At 46.5% G+C, this 19,642-nt stretch overlaps 1 protein-coding gene across 50 annotated transcripts in view; it reads left to right on the top strand.

Moving 5' to 3' along the window:
* The window catches only part of pins (G-protein-signaling modulator pins), a 188,747-nt gene that overhangs the window by 126,840 nt on the left and 42,265 nt on the right, over positions 1-19,642 (top strand). For 34 of the 50 annotated variants that reach the window (XM_069315853.1, XM_045752235.2, XM_069315850.1 and 31 more), the window contains one exon: positions 4,790-4,852. The exons of 9 other annotated variants lie outside the window; for them this stretch is intronic. Coding sequence is in view for 10 of the 41 variants with exons in the window: in XM_045752228.2 (XP_045608184.2) it covers positions 4,790-4,852 (63 nt within the window). In the remaining 31 variants the exon portion in view is untranslated. Of the gene's footprint in view, positions 1-4,789; positions 4,853-17,062; positions 17,145-19,642 lie in introns of all 50 variants that reach the window. 7 more of the 50 variants (XM_045752245.2, XM_045752247.2, XM_069315840.1 and 4 more) reach the window with 1 other exon arrangement.

The raw sequence follows: 19,642 nt of genomic DNA, 5'->3' as shown, positions 1-19,642 counted from the left end.
TGAATCACTCAACAGAGCTACCTGCTTGCAGGAGGGGCGGCCAGTTAAGGCAAACGATCCTGTCTTGCAATTACGCTCCATGCAATGATGCTGACACCAGCAAGGGACACGAGGCATCGTGTCTCACTCAGCTTGTCTTATCTTCTTCTTCTTTCTTCTCTCTTCTTTCTTCTCTCTTCTTTCTTCTCTCTTCTCTCTTCTCTCTTCCTCCTCCCATGGGTCTTTGACAAGCGACCTGGGGTCCATTGGGGTCCGTCCGTCCTGGGGTCCATCCTGGGTAGACCGGTGTTGGTAGGACAGACTGGAGTCGTTGTTGTTCCTCTTCTATCTTTACTGGGTCGTCTGGGGTCGTCTGCAGAACGACCTGGGGTCCATTGGGGTCCGTCCGTCCTGGGGTCCACTGGGGTCCGTCCGTCTTGGGGTCCAATGGGTAGACCAATGTTGACCGACCGAGAGGGCTGCATCTTGGGGTCCCCTGGGGTGGTGGTGGTGGTGAAACCATGACCTCCAGGTAGTGGGCTGGTCGTGGTGGTGGTGATAAACGCCCGTGAGTATGGTACACAGCAGCCGTCTCCCTCTTCTGCATATGCGTCGCGCCTCTCCTCTGGCTCCCACCTGTGGATGAACATAAAGGCGACAATACCCGTGTTCCATGCTGTTGTGTGACCCTGTAGTTTGTATAGGGTTTACACAGTCCAGTTATACCGCTCTCCTCCTGGCAACAACTACACTTAAATTTTTTAAAAATAATCCAATTAACTCTGAATGATACTGACTTGGTGGAACATAAGACAGTAACAGAGGAAAGTTAGAGAAGAGAGAATAAGGTCATCACTACTTTTAACTTGTCACAAAAAAAAAATCAAAACTAATAGACAAAACACTAGCCTAAACTTAACTATACCTTTCCTAATCTTAAGTACATAATTAACCGTTACTCCCACCCTTAACCTACAGCCACCTACGTGACCCAGAGTGTTTCCCTAGCATCTCCGCCGGTCAACAACTCCAACCTGTTGCCACCCCTGTGACCAGACTATCTAACGTCGAGCGTCCCCAACGTGAAGTCTACTGACATACTAAGCCTCCCCCTAGCATGCTGTACAATACCAGTACACCTCGGGTTATTGCGTTCAAATGGAGTAAAACAGTCGATCGCAATAATCTGAGCAGAACCACTACTTAAACTATTTAAAAACTACACCTGCCACTCCCCACTGACCTGGAGACCAGCGGTGGCTGGGTGTCCCCGTGGGACATGCGAGGTCACCTGTCACACTCAGCTGACCTGCACTACCAACACCGCTAAGTTCCCAAATCGCCAAATCTTATTACTAACATAACTCACTACACACGCAAGTTCTGGTGAACATTCCCTGAACTACACAAAACTCACAAAATCACTAAACACAACACCAGAGAATCACCATCTCCTAACCTGAAAAAAGCTCGCTAAATCGCGAAAGTAAAACACCTGTCAAGATCTCCCTGATAGCGCCTGAGCGGCAAAAAGACACGTGGGACTGAACAATGTTAAAAGAACACCAACTACCTACAACATTGTTCAACACCGCTGCCAACATTGTAACGGGGGGTGTGGGGGAAATAGCTCTATCTTGTCCATTATTCCACCCCCCAGTTAACTAACGAGGCCGGGGGAAACAGCTCTCTCTAGTCCGTTATCCCGTCCCCAGTTAGCTAACTATTCTAGAGCACTCCCAGAGATCCTAAGGCAACCTCTCTGGTTCAACACCTTGTAACCTAGGTATTCGACTACCTAGGTGCTAAGACTACAAGGCGCCGTCACTTGATCAGTTAGCCGAAACTCTAGAGAGAACTCTTGAATACAGAATCTGCCACAAACGTATAAGAGGAAACGAAAGGAAAGAAATGAATAGTGAAGTAATTAGTGAGGGTTTGGGGTAAGAGGTAGGGAGGTGGGAGGAGCGAGGAGGGTCATTAGTTGAAAGTGAGAGTTTAGAGATGGGTGGAGGGAGAGGTGTAGATAGGTAGAAGGAGAAGAGTAGATAGTAGAAGTAGAAGAGTAGATAGTAGAAGTAGAAATGCTGCCACCATCCATTCATGATCATTACATACAAGACAAGGAATGGAACTTGCCTGTATCACAAAATTCTCAAAAGATGTTATCCTGAGTTCATTATTAGTAGTTCCCATCTTTATCATGTACTCATTCTAAACCATGAAACCAGTAACCACAGAGGCTTTCTCACCTCAACTCAATTCTCTAGGGAACACAGTGAAAGACCATTTAAATAATAAATTCATAATTATATTTCACATGAAGTATCATAATTTAGCAATTCTATTAAAATGTTCCAGTTTAATATGCAAAGTGAGTCATCATCCAAGAATTCGAGAACCCTACAACTTGACTGCCCCTGATCATCACACAACATATGTAAACACGACCAAGTCACCTCACTGTTCACTCACCGAGGACGGAGTCTAAGTTGAATAGAGAGGGGGGGGGGGGGGTTTGTAGTTGACGGAGACTCCCGCCCTGCCGGCCGACAGCCTCCCGTCTGCTCTGCTCTCCTGACTGCCGTTCTGTCTGTTCTGTCTGTTAATCTGTTAATGCTCCATGCTCGATAGTTCTCCGAGTATTTATTGGGGAACCTAGTAGCTAACTCCGCCCACAAATAGATAGCCTCCGGCACTCTACCAAGCCACTCCTTAAACGTCGGCATGTTTGAAGGCTACCCGGCTCCAATTATACGCTTAGCGGAAGCAAGGTGAAATTCTCATGATCTGACCTCAGGTCACTTGGGGTCATTAACGCTTTGAGGTGTGAGATCTCAGGCAGACAACTGGCGCCTCTCAGATCCTTGTCTGTGACTCATGTACTCTATATATGTTTTAAATAAACTAACCCAAACACTTTTACAGTGTTACAAGGAGTGACAAAGTTGCGGGACAGGAGGTAACGGCGTTAGCTGCTACCGTCCCATCCTCGCCCACTGTACACCACATTGTGGCATCAAAATCCCGAACGGACAAATTAAGGTGTCCTATAAATCCTAGTGGCTCACCATCATCCATGTTTTCTATTCATGGTCGATAGGTTATGTTAGGGTCTGGTGTTATAGTACCCCTTTTGCTTTGTCGGTTGTGGCAACTCTGGCGGACGGGCTGGCTGAACACCTAGCTGTGTGAGGCTCCTTGTAATGATGTTAACTTGCCTGTGCCTGGAGTACCTTTGACAGAGCTGGCGGTGGTGGTGAAGTTCGTCAGCCTCCGCCTCGCCGCAGTCACATCATGTGGCCTGTGTTACTATTGTCATGGAGTTAGTGCCCATCTGCGTCTCATTATTGTCTGCCCTCTCTAGTAATGTGGCGTGCAGCTGTAATAGTTGTGTGGGGAAGGGGAGGGAAGGTGTAGAAGAGTGGGTGTTGTTGACCAAGATGTGTAGCGAGACGTGCCAGCAAGGCAAAGTTACCCCGACGTATTAGGAGGGCAAAACTTGGAATATTGCGACCATTGCCTGAAGGAAGGAAGAAGTTAGTGTAGGAGTGAGTGAGTGGTGAGGCTGCTCGCCTGTTCCACTCCACGTGATGGAACATAAGGCCTCTTGCGTCATCCAGGCCCCCAGCACACTCGACATGCTTGTAAACTATTTTACAACCAACTTACAGCATGGTACAGGTGGAGGCAGAGGCCAGGGCTTAACAGCACGAGTGCCTCACTCTACACGATGACCCTTGGCTTTTGTTGCTGCTGTCGTATGCTCGCTAATAAAAATATATATATATATATATATATATATATATATATATATATATATATATATATATATATATATATATATATAATAAATGTGTGGAAGAAGATTGTTTCTTCCAAAATGTGGACAATAAAATGACTTGGGAGAGAGATGGCAGTAAGTGTAGGAGAGAGGGGGTGAAGAGTAGACCCGCCAGAGACCACTGTCAACACCACAAGCGGTCTCTTGTACAACCTTCTACAACCAAATATGAGAATTATTGCTGGAAGGAACGTGGCCAAGTTCCCCCCGGGTAGTGAACAACATGTGGGCCGCTGGCCGCTCTGTTACACTACGACCCATAAAGGTGTCACCAAAGGGCCCCTCCTGGCCCGCGTCCTGCGGGAGTGACACTCTCGAAGCCGACCATAGGTAAACCACAGGTAATGAGTTTCATTTGAAATGTAGACGGTGGTAGATGCGGTAGTTCTCAACAGAATGGGAGACAGGTGGTGGAATGTCAAAAAACAGACGTAGAAATGAGACAGGCAGCGGTTGATTCTTGTAGTCAAACTAGAAATTCCAAACCAAAGAGATGGTTGGGCAGACTCTGCCAGCCCAATCAATGACAAAGTCAGCAAACCAGAAAATATCAGGGACAAAAGGACAGGAATTTCCAATATATATGTAAATACTACGTAAAGGATATGTACAGACATGGTTAAGCGGTAATTAGACCAAGACAACAATGTTGATACACATATAAAAACAAAGAGCAATTGCCTAAATTTGTTTACACAAGGATTTTTTTCTCTCTAGATAAATAGGACAACAGCTGAAGAAAAATGCCACGACCTGGAAATGTCCAAATTGTTTAGTGTAGGGCATAACGGACCTTGACACACAGGCCCGAGGTAATTAAACAGTAATAATTGACAACTTGTGGGTTATGTAGCAGTGTTAGCGTTTGTGCAGTGTTAGCGCTTGTGCAGTGTTACAGTGATTGGGTTGATACAGTGATTGGGTTGATACAGTGATTGGGTTGATACAGTGATTGTGTTGTTACAGGTGGCGCTGGTGACTGTGAGGCCTCCGCTGTCATATGTGACCTTCCCACACACACGCTCCACGGTGAGTACCTCCTCCTCCTCCTCCTCTCCACGGTACCTTAACTCACCTGGTTAAGTTAGCTCCAGTTTGGAGACACCTGTAATTAACACAAGTAGGATATTTGGGCTTGCATGCATAATTAAACAAATGTTTAAAGGGTTTGTGAAAGAGTGAGTTCATAAGAGAGAAATAATATACGGTGAGAAAATGGTAAAACCTAATAATGTTCTTTTTACGAAAACTGACTATTAATATACACTGTGAAAACTGTTTAATATATACCCCTATTTGTACGAATGGGGTGTATACTAAAGAAAAAATATGCGATTTAACCTGGTAAAAGAGACGAGGCCAGATTCACTATTACCTCGTAAATACGAATACTAGGTAGTAACATGGACTTGGAAAGTGGGTATGACTGAACGTGTAGGTTTTCAATATATGCGAGATTTTAAACATTGAAGCAGTTTTATTACTAAAGTCTTGTGGTTGGGATATAACGCATACAATTGAAATATGAAAAGTGTACGTTGTAAACCGGTGTCTCGCTCTCTCGTTCTCTCTCTCTCTCACACACACATTATATATACATGCGAACAAGCCTGAATGGTTCCCAGGCATATATGCAACTGAATATATGAACATATTTTATATATATCTTGCTTTTCTCCCTACCCAGTCTTTATGTATCTTATGTTTGCCCGAGTACCTACCATATTTAACTAACGCTCACTAGCCTTCAATCGTTTTGGCGCTTGCCTTTCCATTGGAGACGTTCGGCACCGTGGAGAGGGGGGGGGGGGTTCCTGCTGCTTGGGTAACAGCTTCTCTCCCGTACTAACCTACCCTGGCTTTGCACCTTGGAGAGGTCACTCCAGACCGACAACCAGAGCACACTTCCAAAGTCTCCTGAGACTGATGGATGCCTACTCCTATGCCTGAGTGAACGCTTGTGAGAGTTAGTTAAATATGGTAGGTACGCATCCGTAGAGTTTTTGCAAATATTATCGATAATATGTCACAAGAAGACTTTGTTGATGTTTGTGTCGATGATGGCGGGAGCTGCAGGTCTCCGGGGGTTAGATGGGTCATGTTCGTCAGGAGCTGCAGGTCTCCGGGGGTTAGATGGGTCATGTTCGTCAGGAGCTGCAGGTCTCCGGGGGTTAGATGGGTCATGTTCGTCAGGAGCTGCAGGTCTCCGGGGGTTAGATGGGTCATGTTCGTCAGGAGCTGCAGGTCTCCGGGGGTTAGATGGGTCATGTTCGTCAGGAGCTGCAGGTCTCCGTGGGTTAGATGGGTCATGTTCGTCAGGAGCTGCAGGTCTCCGTGGGTTAGATGGGTCATGTTCGTCAGGAGCTGCAGGTCTCCGTGGGTTAGATGGGTCATGTTCGTCAGGAGCTGCAGGTCTTCGGGGGTTAGATGGGTCATGTTCGTCAGGAGCTGCAGGTCTCCGTGGGTTAGATGGGTCATGTTCGTCAGGAGCTGCAGGTCTCCGGGGGTTAGATGGGTCATGTTCGTCAGGAGCTGCAGGTCTCCGTGGGTTAGATGGGTCATGTTCGTCAGGAGCTGCAGGTCTCCGGGGGTTAGATGGGTCATGTTCGTCAGGAGCTGCAGCTCTCCGGGGGTTAGATGGGTCATGTTCGTCAGGAGCTGCAGCTCTCCGGGGGTTAGATGGGTCATGTTCGTCAGGAGCGGCAGGTCTCCGGGGGTTAGATGGGTCATGTTCGTCAGGAGCTGCAGGTCTCCGTGGGTTAGATGGGTCATGTTCGTCAGGAGCTGCAGCTCTCCGGGGGTTAGATGGGTCATGTTCGTCAGGAGCTGCAGGTCTCCGGGGGTTAGATGGGTCATGTTCGTCAGGAGCTGCAGGTCTCCGTGGGTTAGATGGGTCATGTTCGTCAGGAGTTGCAGGTCTCCGGGGGTTAGATGGGTCATGTTCGTCAGGAGCTGCAGGTCTCCGGGGGTTAGATGGGTCATGTTCGTCAGGAGCTGCAGGTCTCCGGGGGTTAGATGGGTCATGTTCGTCAGGAGCTGCAGGTCTCCGGGGGTTAGATGGGTCATGTTCGTCAGGAGCTGCAGGTCTCCGGGGGTTAGATGGGTCATGTTCGTCAGGAGCCAATAAGGTTAGGTTAAAAAGGTCTTCTCCGGGAACCGGACTAAAATAAGCCGGTCAAAAAGGGTTGGGACGGAAGGTGGCACCAAAAAAATCATGCCGGATAAAAAGGGCGACGACGGAAGCCGGCTTTAAAAAAACTTTCTTCCTCCTTGTATTCCCTCCATTCCTGCAGTTCCGTCCTCCCCTTCCTACCCCGTCACACTCTCCCTTCATCCCTCACTCTGCACTGAATCAAATACAACAATTGTCTTGTTGTGTTTGATTATAATTATCTTTTTGTCTCGTGCTTAATAAGGAAAATATGGCTCACCGATCGCCATTTTGGAATTATTGTTTGTATTGATGTGAGGGTGTTGTGGAGCCTTGTATTGCCTCACTTGGGAGACTCGCCACATGGTCCACGGGATTTGTCTCCGCCTCAGTAATATATTTGTTGGTGGACTGAAGTCGACAAGGAAGTGTAGTAAGTGGGCGTGGGGCGCCCCGGTCTTACCTCTGGTCCTGGGCGCCCCGGAGTTCGGGGCCGGTTACCTTGCAATGATTCCAGGGCTTGGCGTCCCCGCGACCCGGTCCTCGACCAGGCTTCCTTGTTGCTGGACTGGTCAACCAGGCTGTTGGATGCGGCTGCTCGCAGCCTGACGTATGAATCACAGCCAGGTTGATCAGGTATCCTTTGCAGGTGTTTATCAATTTCTCTCTTGAACACTGAGGGGTCGGCCAGTTATGCCCCTTATGTGTAGCGGAAGCGTGTTGAACAGTCTCGGGCCTCTGATGTTGATAGTTCTCTCTGAGTACCTGTTGCATCTCTGCTCTTCAACGGGGGTATTCTGCACATCCTTCCATGTCTTCTGGTCTCATGTGGTGTTATTTCTGTGTGCAGGTTTGGGACCAGCCCCTGTACTATTTTCCATATGTAAATTATGTATCTCTCCCGCCTGCGCTCAAGGGAATACAGATTTTAGCTCTTTAGTCGGCCCCAATAGTTTAGATGCTTTACTGAGTGGATTCTAGCAGTAAAGGATCTCTGCACGCTCTCCAGGTCAGCAATTTCTCCAGTTTTGAAAGGGGCTGTCATTGTGCAGCAGTACTCCACTAGAGAGCACTAGCGTCTTGAATTCCGGGGCAAGCGCGCACTGTGGACTGTCACATAATCAAATCATAATATCAAGAGGAAGGATTAAGATGTTGAACTGGGAAACATGTCAAAAGACCTCACGTTCAAACATATGAAATAATTGTTGCCACAGCGAGAGAGACCAAGCGCACAGTGAGCATTTCTAGTGACACCAGGAGTTGAACTGTTGCGCGTTGACTGCTCCTCTTAACGCCGCGGAAAACTCACCTGGAAATAGTCTAAAAAAAATATTTACTGTCTAAATCAATGTAATGAAACGTGTAAATAATTATAGTAATGAAAATATCTCAAATTAAATCTTGAATACTGGCAAGGGACAGAGAGACAGAAACAGACGACACATCAACATCTGAAAAGTATTTGAAATGTTTCCATGTGATGCCAGGAAGCTCATTTGTGGGTCTGAAGGAATACCCACAAGACCCTAAGTGTATATACACACACACTGTCCAAGGCTTTACCACCACCACCTGGGTGTATAAGGAGAGTTACCACCACCACTCATAATTTTTTCCAGACTAAATTTCAGTAATACCTCCAAAGGGTCCTTCATGAACGGGAATGTGGTGTCTTCACTGGCTTGATCACTGCTAACACCGACAACCTGACTGATTAGATCTGGTCGCTGGCGCACCCACCACGGAAACAACATAATGTTGTCTATGGAAATAGGCATACTTGCATACACCCCCCCCCCCCCGCACATACACACCAGGATTCCTACCCAGTAAGCAGACACCAATACATTCGCACACATTCAATTCCAGGTCAAAACTCCTAATTTCCCACCAAGGTAAACCAACGTAAACGAATAATGCCACAGTAGACTGACCCCAGCCACATGCTAGCCTGCATGTAAACTCACAGTGAGCTGGAATAACAGTTGTCTGGGTCGTAGCAAGTGACATAATGACCGGGGACAGTAACCTGGATATTAGTGGGGGAGAGAAGACGACGGAGACCATGATTAAATTTCTTCTCGGTGATCCAGGTCCATTGTTATGTGGAGGGGGGGGGGGGGCGCCCCTGGAGGCATGAGGAGGGGCGTCCCTGGGGACATGAGGGGCGCCCCTGGGGGCATGAGGAGGGGCGCCCCTGGGGGCGTGAGGAGGCGCGCCCCTGGGGGCGTGAGGAGGCGCGCCCCTGGGGGCATGAGGAGGCGCGCCCCTGGGGGCATGAGGAGGCGCGCCCCTGGGGGCATGAGGAGGCGCGCCCCTGGGGGCATGAGGAGGGGCGCCCCTGGGAGCATGAGGAGGGGCGCCCCTGGGGGCATGAGGAGGGGCGCCCCTGGGGGCATGAGGGGCGCCCCTGGGGGCATGAGGAGGGGCGCCCCTGGGGGCATGAGGAGTGGCGCCCCTGGGGGCATGAGGAGTGGCGCCCCTGGGGGCATGAGGAGTGGCGCCCCTGGGGGCATGAGGGGCGCCCCTGGGGGCATGAGGAGGGGCGCCCCTGGAGGCATGAGGAGGGGCGCCCCTGGAGGCATGAGGAGGGGCGCCCCTGGAGGCATGAGGAGGGGCGCCCCTGGAGGCATGAGGAGGGGCGCCCCTGGAGGCATGTGGGACCGGGGGGGGGGCTAGAGGAGACGGGGGAGAGTAATTCATCTCGGGTTTTCTCTGTACTTGTCTTCGGTACGCATATTTTTACGATTTCCTTTGGTTTATTTCTTCTTCTTCTTCTTCCTGGAGATTTCAGTTAAAGACCTGACGAAAAAATACCTTACGAACCCGTCTCGTATTGAATTTTAAACTACTTTAGTTTAATAAAATAAACAGAAAAACATACGCCAACTAATGTTCTTTACCTTGCGATATCTTGTTTAAACCGGACCACAAAATGTTTCAATATAAAAGTTAGAGAACACAAATGAGCGTGTTTATATATTAGTGAGCAGTGATACCCCTGATTAGCTGTTACCTGCTGGGTTGGGTTTCTACTGGGTGGTAGTTAAACGAGGAGGGTGGTCTCCTTAGACTTGTATCAGCTCCCAACACCTCGCTGTCCAGTAGGTGATGAAGCGACATACCAGCTCCCTCCCCACCCCATCTTACCTCAGGCCAGCTCCCGCTAACCAACACCCCCGATCAACTAATACCCCACCTCCATCAACTAACACCCCCTCTACCCTTGCCCTTCAGCAAGCAACCCCTCCCGCGCCAACTAATAGCTCCCACCAACCAACAGCCCCCCACCGCCCTTCCCTTATCATCAGTAACCTCAGGCCATCAACACCTTGTACAGACCTTGTACCCTCCACAGGTGTTGTGGAGAGAGGGGAGTGAGAGGACAGCCACCACTCGGCTGGACATTGTGTTAAGTGTAAGGAAGAGGCCGTCTCCATGGCAACCTGAGTCGTGCCTATCTGTTTCTTTCTGTCATGGTGCAGCAGCAGCAGCAGCAGCAGTCTGCAGGGACCTGGCGACCAGCTGGTGGGAGACTGCACCAGTCACCGCCTGGTTATGGCATCTAACTCTCAGGGTTCAGCGTCCCCTCGGCCCCGCCACTCACCAAGCATAAGAGAATTTATTTGAAAAATATAGCATCCCTTCTCTCCCTCCATTTCTATCTTCCACCGATTCTTCTACATTATATGTGCTATAGAAGACCCTGGTATAATACCTGCAGCTCAACAAGGTTCTGTAGGTCGTGAAGAGGACAGTCACTGGTTTAGTCGTTACCAGAGAGACAGTGAATAAGTAAACTGAAAAAGCAAAGCCCAGCAAGTCTCTAGGATCAGACGAAGTATTTGCCAAGGTCCTTAAAGAATGTAAAGGTGTACTGAGTGAGCCAACGTCTTGCATATTTAATGAAACATTACACTTGAGCAGAGTGCTGGTATCGTGGAGGGTTGCGAATGTGGTGCCGATTTTTAAGAAGGGAGATATCGTTTGTGTCGAATTATTATTTACTTTACATCTGCTGTAGGAAAATTGCTTGATTTAGAAGCCATTCATTCATTTATTCACATATTAAACAAACCATAGATTACTAAAGCAATTGCAGCATGGTTTTACTAAGGCCTGCTATGGCTTGGTGCTTTCCCCGTGAAGTAAAGTGTAAAGTGTGTGGACAAAGACAGGGACACACACTCGAACACTATATCTTGGATTGAGGTAAAATTGAACTATTTAGAGATAAATCTAAACTCACGCTGTAAGATATGGCAACCTATCTTATTACTAAGGATAAAATACCTGAAATCCTTGCACTGTATCCATATTTTGTTCCCAGTAGATAAAGACATGAAATTAAGAAACAAGTAGTGTATTGTGAAGACTGATAACAAACAGCAGCTCCCCTATGACTGTGATATCTCCATTGGTCAAACAATTATGTATTAACAATAAGACCTACCATGTATGTATAATTACTTGCTGTAAATATATAGCTCTAGAAATAGAACATTCTCTGTAACTAGCTGACATTGTAATTATAAGGTGTGAAGGATAGATGAAATTGTTAATGTAATAATCTTCGTTGAGGTCTGATAAAGACCTTTTGTGCCCTTTGTAATGCTTTTTGCGCTACCGCTCACAGGATGAGTATGGGGTGCACAATAAACTAGCCGCCTCCAGCGGCAACGGTAAAAAAACAATTGAGGATGTGTTGTGAGGGGTGGCGGGGGTCCGTGATGCTGTGCTGTGTAACAGTGAAGGGTTCTCTCTGGCCTCCTCTTGCTGTATTGCTTCCTGATGTTCTACACCCAACCACTTGGGCTGGACGGTAGAGCGCCGGTCTCCCTTCATGCAGATCAGCGTTCAGTTCCCGACCGTCCTAGTGGTTGGGCACCATTCCTTTCCCCTCTGTCCAATCCCAAATCCTTATCCTGACCCTTTCCCAGTGCTATATAGTCGTAATTGCTTGGTGCTTTCCCCTGATAATTCCTTCCCTTCCTGATGTTGTGGGTTATGCATGACCGCGCCATGTGAGTGGGAGAGCAGGTAATGATGTGCATGTTGCACTTGTACTTGTAGTGGGACGGTCTGCTGGGCCTCCTCACCTCGTGAAGAATTATTTCAGTGGCCAAATTTGGCACCCGTTCTTCTTAACAGGTTTCAGCTGCTGGTTATAATAAACATATCGTCAACATTCCAGGGAATACAACTTGGGTGATTATAAACGATCCCGATAATTTATGGGTTTTGTTGAATTAATTGGGGTATTAACTGTTCTGTGTTCAAGTCCGCAACTTCTCCGCTCCTAGCTAAAGCTTCCGATTCTCTTATGACGTGAAGTAATTTTTTTTTTTTTTTTTTTTTTTTTTTTTTTTTTTTTTGTGATTACTTTCTGGTACCTCTGGAGGTATGGTTGTTTAGATGTATGTAGTGTTTGAGAGATGTTACCAGCATCTGGCGATTGTTATGGCTATAGGGTTGTAGGAGTGTTGTCCTGGAGTGTAGTGTAAGGCATTATTCAGGTCCTTGTGTGTAACATACATCACGCTAAACTTGGAGTATGTAGTGCCAGCGTGCAGCTGTCTAGTCAAACACAATGTGAAGTTAGAGAACGTTCAGAGATATGCCACCAGATTAGTCCTGGAGCTGAGAGGTGTGAGCTATGAGGAAAGGCTGCAGGAATTTAACCTCATATCACTGGAGGAAAGAAGAGTTATGGAAGACATGATTACCACCCACAAAATTCTCAAAATTAATTACTAGTAATTGAGAGGGTAAATACAGACAAGACTATTTAACACGAGTGGTACTTTCACCAGATGGAAACTTAGTAGCTAAATGACCCACGGAGACAGGATAAGTAAGTGTTTTCAGTGTCACAGTAGTTAACAAATGGAAAGCACTAGGAAGTGATGTGTTGGGGAGACACTATACTGTTCCAAATGTAGATATGATAGAGCACAATAGGCTGAGAAACTGTACACCAGTACATTGCCAGTTGAGAGGCGCGACCAAAGAGACAAAGCTCAACCCCCGCAGGCATAAGTAGTTAATTACATGATGAGTGGGACGTCATCACACGCCCACGTGATGAGCGGGACGTCATCACACGGCCACAGGCAGATGAGACTGATGCAGGACAAGCCAGGACCGCCTTTTCCTGATAGTGGACGGAGCGTCGAGACGCCCGATTGTATCAGCAAGCTATTATAAGTGTTGGTGGGGAGGGAGGGGGGGGAGGACCCAGAGACGTTATTGACAACTTTCTGATGAAAATAAATGTGTTTACTGTTTACAGCCGAGCTCTCAAAAAGCCATGGTTGCCATAATAGCTTATCAGTTTGTGTAATTATCGGTGAAGGTGCAGTACCCGGAGTCGGCTCCAGTCGTGCGTTATCGAGGCTCTGGCAGTCACACTGAAGATGCTTGTACGGAGCACGTAACCACAGACAGAATTACCCACAATTTTGTATGACCAGCTCATTGCTTAGCATATTCACTCCTGCCAAAATCGTGCTTTCTCGCTTTGAGTATTGCTGGGTACTCGCCTCCCTTTTCAAAGCAGATGAAATGTATAAAATAGTAGGAATATGTGTAATATATATATATATATATATATATATATATATATATATATATATATATATATATATATAATACTAGCTGTTATTACTATCTGTACCCGGTCATGCCTTGCTGTAGCAACCCTCCCGTCCCCTTATCCTCCCCTCCCCCGTTCCCGAGGGGACGGGGGAGGAACAAATAAAGGGGGGGAACAAATAAAATATAAACTATATTCACCAAATGAACGGTATGGTGAACAACACAGCTCGGTTCCAATGCAGTGTCACAAAATAATTAAATAAAAATCAATAGAAATCTATGAAAATTCAATTCATCAATGGAATCTGAATCATTGAAATGGAATTGTAACATATTTAGTATAGCGTGTGTTGCCATCTGCTCAACGTAAACGCTGTTTTTCCCAAAAAAATCATGTTTTTACCTGTCACAGGTGTTTAGCATATATATAGTAGGTATAAAAACATGCGCATATTCGAATGCAATATTGTCAAAATTTCAAAGCGATTGGTAAAGAGGTTTCAGAGATTTCCCTCACATGAAAACTCGCATGAAATTAAAAAAAAAAGTCTTTACCTGTCAGACATGACATCTATATAGTAGGCATATAAAAACACGCTCGTATGCGAATGGAACGTTACAAAACAATCAGTGAAGAACTTTAGGAGATTAGCGAGTTTGAACAAACGAACATTTGCATTTTTATTTATATAAATATATATAATTTGTATCAAGTGGATACAAATTCCACTAGAAATACACTTGTATATAGAAGATTATATATATAATCTCGGTTCCCAAATTTGCATACTTAAATAGCTTACTGGAGCGAGAGAACCGGTAGGAAATACAGCAAAAAGCCAGTGACTAGGAGTGCCATCATGTAGAGAACATTGTGTGAACATCAGAGGTCCACGGCTCTTCAACCATATTCCGCCAAATATAAGAAAATTCTCCACAAAAGTGGAAAATTTTCAAGAGGAAGTTGCATAAGTTCCTGCAGAAAGTTTCGGACGAGCTGGGTTGTAATGGATGTGGGGGCATACGGGCCGCTACAAGCAACAGTCTTATCGATCAAGTTAAGACCAGGAAGTTTGGCCCCAGGCCAGTCTGTGGGATTAAAAGAACTCTCGAAAACAACTTCGGGTAACCCCTGACCTCCACCCATCTCAAGTGGAATTTGTACATCTTCCTTTTGATGTTGTATAGGTTAACGAGAGGAAGGCACCTGTGTCTTAGTCTTCCCGCTGCTACAAGTCACACCTACTTGAAGTAGTGCCGCTCTTCTCGTTAAACATATCGTTACCCCGCACTGTGGTTACTCTAGTGCTGCTCTCACTGTTAACGACATTACCCATGACAAGAGGTACAGTACCACTAGGTACATGAGTACCTAGTGGTACACGAGGCAGCAGAACTGCACCTCAGCAGGGTAGAACACAAGTCTGGTGTTGGTGTGGTGTGAGCGGTGGTGGTGGTGGTGCTGGCCTGGTCAGTCTGGTATGATTAATGGTGGTAGTATTGAGGGTACTGGGTAGTATTGGAGGCTGGGCCGGGGGATGGTGCACCTCCAAAGGATACCTGATCAACCAGGCTGTGACTCATACGTCAGGCTGCGAACAGCCGCGTCCAACAGCCTGGTTGATCAGTCCAGCAACCAGGAGGACTGGTCGACGACCGGGCCGCGGGGACGCTCAGCTCCGGAAACACCTCAAGGTAACCCCGTCCTCCTAAGGTTTCAAAACGTCAAGAAAACTGTTAGTTTAAAATGTCCTCTCAGAGGACATTTTATTTAACCGTTTTCTTGGCGTTTTGAAACCTTAGGAGAGGACTCCTCTCCTGACCTAACAGACTAAGCCAGAGGACCCATAACCAGAAAGTCACTTTCGCGAGCAGCTTCCATGTTCTAATACGACGATTTTTGGCCTTAGTAACGCATACGAGCAGAAAGCGACGTTCTTTGTATGAGGACAAGTTGATCGGTGAGCGTGGGTAGTGGCTGTGGTGATGTGTCCGCTGGAGGGCAGACTGAGGAAGGTGACAGTGAAGACGGACTTACCACCACCACACGGACGTGACCCCTTCAATGGTGAGTGAGACCTTGTCACCCCACCGACACCTGGCTTGCTTTTCACTACCTGTCACGAGGAGCTCGGTGTGGTCGTGGCTCAAATGCCCCCTCGCTCATGCTTCACCCCTACCGTGAAGTACAGGCGAAAAGCCTCGTCACCTTCATAATGTAATTTGGAGGATTAAGAGCCTCGGGGTTAGTATCAGTTTTGGTGTTTGTGGTTTGGTGGTGTGACAATGTAAACCTGCCAGTGACATCACACTGCCGTCCACAACCTGCGTGACCTTCCTCATTGTTGGTGGGTGGTGTGCTTCATGTGTACACTACTCTGCCTCACCCTTCACTCAAGCCCTTCTTTTGATAATCACGTACTTCACTGAAGCATTGTTGTCGTACTTGTTGCATATCTCTGGACCTTTTCTAGTTTCTCCTTCTCCTTTTTCAAGTAAGGGTTCCATGCTGGGGATGCATATTCAAGTGTGGATCTCATCTTTGCTGTATATAGCAGGAAAGCCCTTTCTCTAGATTTCTGAAGAATACGCGTGTGTGTGTGTGTGTATAGTATATTATATTATATATATATATATATATATATATATATATATATATATATATATATATATATATATATATATATATATATATATATATATATATATATATATATATAATACACACACACACACACACACACACACACATATATATGGGAAAACTCTTCCTCATGAAAGGGTTCGAACCTTAGACACCCAGGAGCTGAAAACCCACTGGCGAGTCCAATACTCTGATCACCTGTCCAAACTGACTGTACAAGTGTCATTGGTAGCCTAGGCTATATCCCCAACGATCCGACAGCACTTGGTGGTCACAGATCACAGTTCAATTTCATCAAACCAAATACAAAAGTTTACCAAATACAATTGTTTCGGTTTATGCAAGTATAGTGTGTGTGTGCGTGCGCGTGTGTGCGTGCGCGTGTGTGTGCGCGTGTGTGTGCGTGTGTGTGCGCGCGCGTGTGTGCGTGCGTGCGTGCGTGCGTGCGTGCGTGTGTGTGTGCGCGTGTGTGTGCGCGTGTGTGTGCGCGTGTGTGTGCGCGTGTGTGTGCGCGTGTGTGTGCGCGTGTGTGTGCGCGTGTGTGTGCGCGTGTGTGTGCGCGTGTGTGTGCGCGTGTGTGTGTGTGTGTGTGTGTGTGTGTGTGTGTGCGCGTGCGCATGCATGCGTTCGTGCGCGTACGTGCGTACCACTGACCTCTCAAGAAGATAGACCGTGCTGGCTCATGTCCGCTATTACTACTTCTCAACCCATAAGACTCGACAGTACTTGATATCATAAGCGAAGATTACTGTACGACCGATGCCTCCAGACCTCTATGATCTGTGCAATCATTACCCAAAGTAGCCGACATGGTATCAATAAGATATCTATTTTACTTTTTCAGGAAATGTAATTGCAAAGCCAGAGGTGACTGGAGCACCAGCGGAGGATGGGGGAGAAGTAACAATATTATATTATAAAGTAGGGTGAGTGTGGGTCAGTCAATCAGTAGGTGTGGTAGATTAGCGTAGGGAGGAGGGGGCCTGTCTGGCTGTGGAGACCCAGAGCTTGCTGCCTGTTACACCTACACCCCAAGTGTGTCCTGCCTCGCCTGCCCCTAGCACTTCTTCCTGGCTTACTGTGTGTGTACCTACCCCAACACGCTATCCTGTAATGCCTCACCACTTGTTGATGTGTTACTGTCTCAGCACGTGTTGATGTGTTGTTACTGTGTGTGTGTCAACACTTGTTGTGTTACTGTGTGTGTGTCAGCACTTGTTGTGTTACTGTGTGTGTGTCAGCACTTGTTGATGTGTTACTGTGTGTGTGTCAGCACTTGTTGATGTGTTACTGTCTCAGCACGTGTTGATGTGTTGTTACTGTGTGTGTGTCAACACTTGTTGTGTTACTGTGTGTATGTCAGCACGTGTTGATGTGTTGTTACTGTGTGTGTGTCAACACTTGTTGTGTTACTGTGTGTATGTCAGCACGTGTTGATGTGTTACTGTGTGTGTGTCAGCACGTGTTGATGTGTTGTTACTGTGTGTGTGTCAACACTTGTTGTGTTACTGTGTGTGTGTCAGCACGTGTTGATGTGTTGTTACTGTGTGTGTGTCAACACTTGTTGTGTTACTGTGTGTGTCTCAGCACGTGTTGATGTGTTGTTACTGTGTGTGTGTCAACACTTGTTGTGTTACTGTGTGTATGTCAGCACTTGTTGATGTGTTACTGTGTGTGTGTCAGCACTTGTTGTGTTACTGTGTGTGTGTCAGCACTTGTTGTGTTACTGTCTCAGCACGTGTTGATGTGTTGTTACTGTGTGTGTGTCAACACTTGTGTTACTGTGTGTGTGTCAGCACTTGTTGTGTTACTGTGTGTGTGTCAGCACTTGTTGTGTTACTGTCTCAGCACGTGTTGATGTGTTGTTACTGTGTGTGTGTCAACACTTGTGTTACTGTGTGTGTGTCAGCACGTGTTGATGTAATACTGTGTGTGTGTCAGCACGTGTTGATGTGTTGTTACTGTGTGTGTGTGTCAGCACTTGTTGATGTGTTACTGTGTGTGTGTCAGCACTTGTGTTACTGTGTGTGTCAGCACTTGTTGATGTGTTGTTACTGTGTGTGTGTGTGTCAGCACTTGTTGTGTTACTGTGTGTGTGTCAGCACTTGTTGTGTTACTGTGTGTGTGTCAGCACTTGTTGTGTTACTGTGTGTGTGTCAGCACTTGTTGTGTTACTGTGTGTGTGTCAGCACTTGTTGTGTTACTGTGTGTGTGTCAGCACTTGTTGTGTTACTGTGTGTGTGTCAGCACTTGTTGTGTTACTGTGTGTGTGTCAGCACTTGTTGTGTTACTGTGTGTGTGTCAGCACTTGTTGTGTTACTGTGTGTGTGTGTCAGCACTTGTTGTGTTACTGTGTGTGTGTGTCAGCACTTGTTGTGTTACTGTGTGTGTGTGTCAGCACTTGTTGTGTTACTGTGTGTGTGTGTCAGCACTTGTTGTGTTACTGTGTGTGTGTGTCAGCACTTGTTGTGTTACTGTGTGTGTGTGTCAGCACTTGTTGTGTTACTGTGTGTGTGTGTCAGCACTTGTTGTGTTACTGTGTGTGTGTGTCAGCACTTGTTGTGTTACTGTGTGTGTGTGTCAGCACTTGTTGTGTTACTGTGTGTGTGTCAGCACTTGTTGTGTTACTGTGTGTGTGTCAGCACTTGTTGTGTTACTGTGTGTGTGTGTCAGCACTTGTTGTGTTACTGTGTGTGTGTGTCAGCACTTGTTGTGTTACTGTGTGTGTGTGTCAGCACTTGTTGTGTTACTGTGTGTGTGTGTCAGCACTTGTGTTACTGTGTGTGTGTCAGCACTTGTGTTACTGTGTGTGTGTCAGCACTTGTGTTACTGTGTGTGTGTCAGCACTTGTTGTGTTACTGTGTGTGTGTCAGCACTTGTTGTGTTACTGTGTGTGTGTCAGCACTTGTTGTGTTACTGTGTGTGTGTCAGCACTTGTTGTGTTACTGTGTGTGTGTCAGCACTTGTTGTGTTACTGTGTGTGTGTCAGCACTTGTTGTGTTACTGTGTGTGTGTCAGCACTTGTTGTGTTACTGTGTGTGTGTCAGCACTTGTTGTGTTACTGTGTGTGTGTCAGCACTTGTTGTGTTACTGTGTGTGTATCAGCACTTGTGTTACTGTGTGTGTATCAGCACTTGTTGTGTTACTGTGTGTGTGTCAGCACTTGTTGTGTTACTGTGTGTGTGTCAGCACTTGTTGTGTTACTGTGTGTGTGTCAGCACTTGTTGATGTGTTACTGTGTGTGTCAACACTTTGTATCGTGACTCTAGCCAGGGGTATGGTGTTGGGGCTGTTATTGTGATACTGTAACCTGGGTATAGTGTTACTGATTTTATCATTATATATATATATATATATATATATATATATATATATATATATATATATATATATATATATATATATATATATATATATATATAAT

The sequence above is a fragment of the Procambarus clarkii genome, chromosome 82, assembly GCF_040958095.1.
Source record: "Procambarus clarkii isolate CNS0578487 chromosome 82, FALCON_Pclarkii_2.0, whole genome shotgun sequence".
Lineage (NCBI taxonomy): Eukaryota > Metazoa > Arthropoda > Malacostraca > Decapoda > Cambaridae > Procambarus > Procambarus clarkii.
The sequence above is the reverse complement of the archived record's forward strand: the minus strand, read 5'-3'. Positions and strand labels throughout refer to the sequence as shown.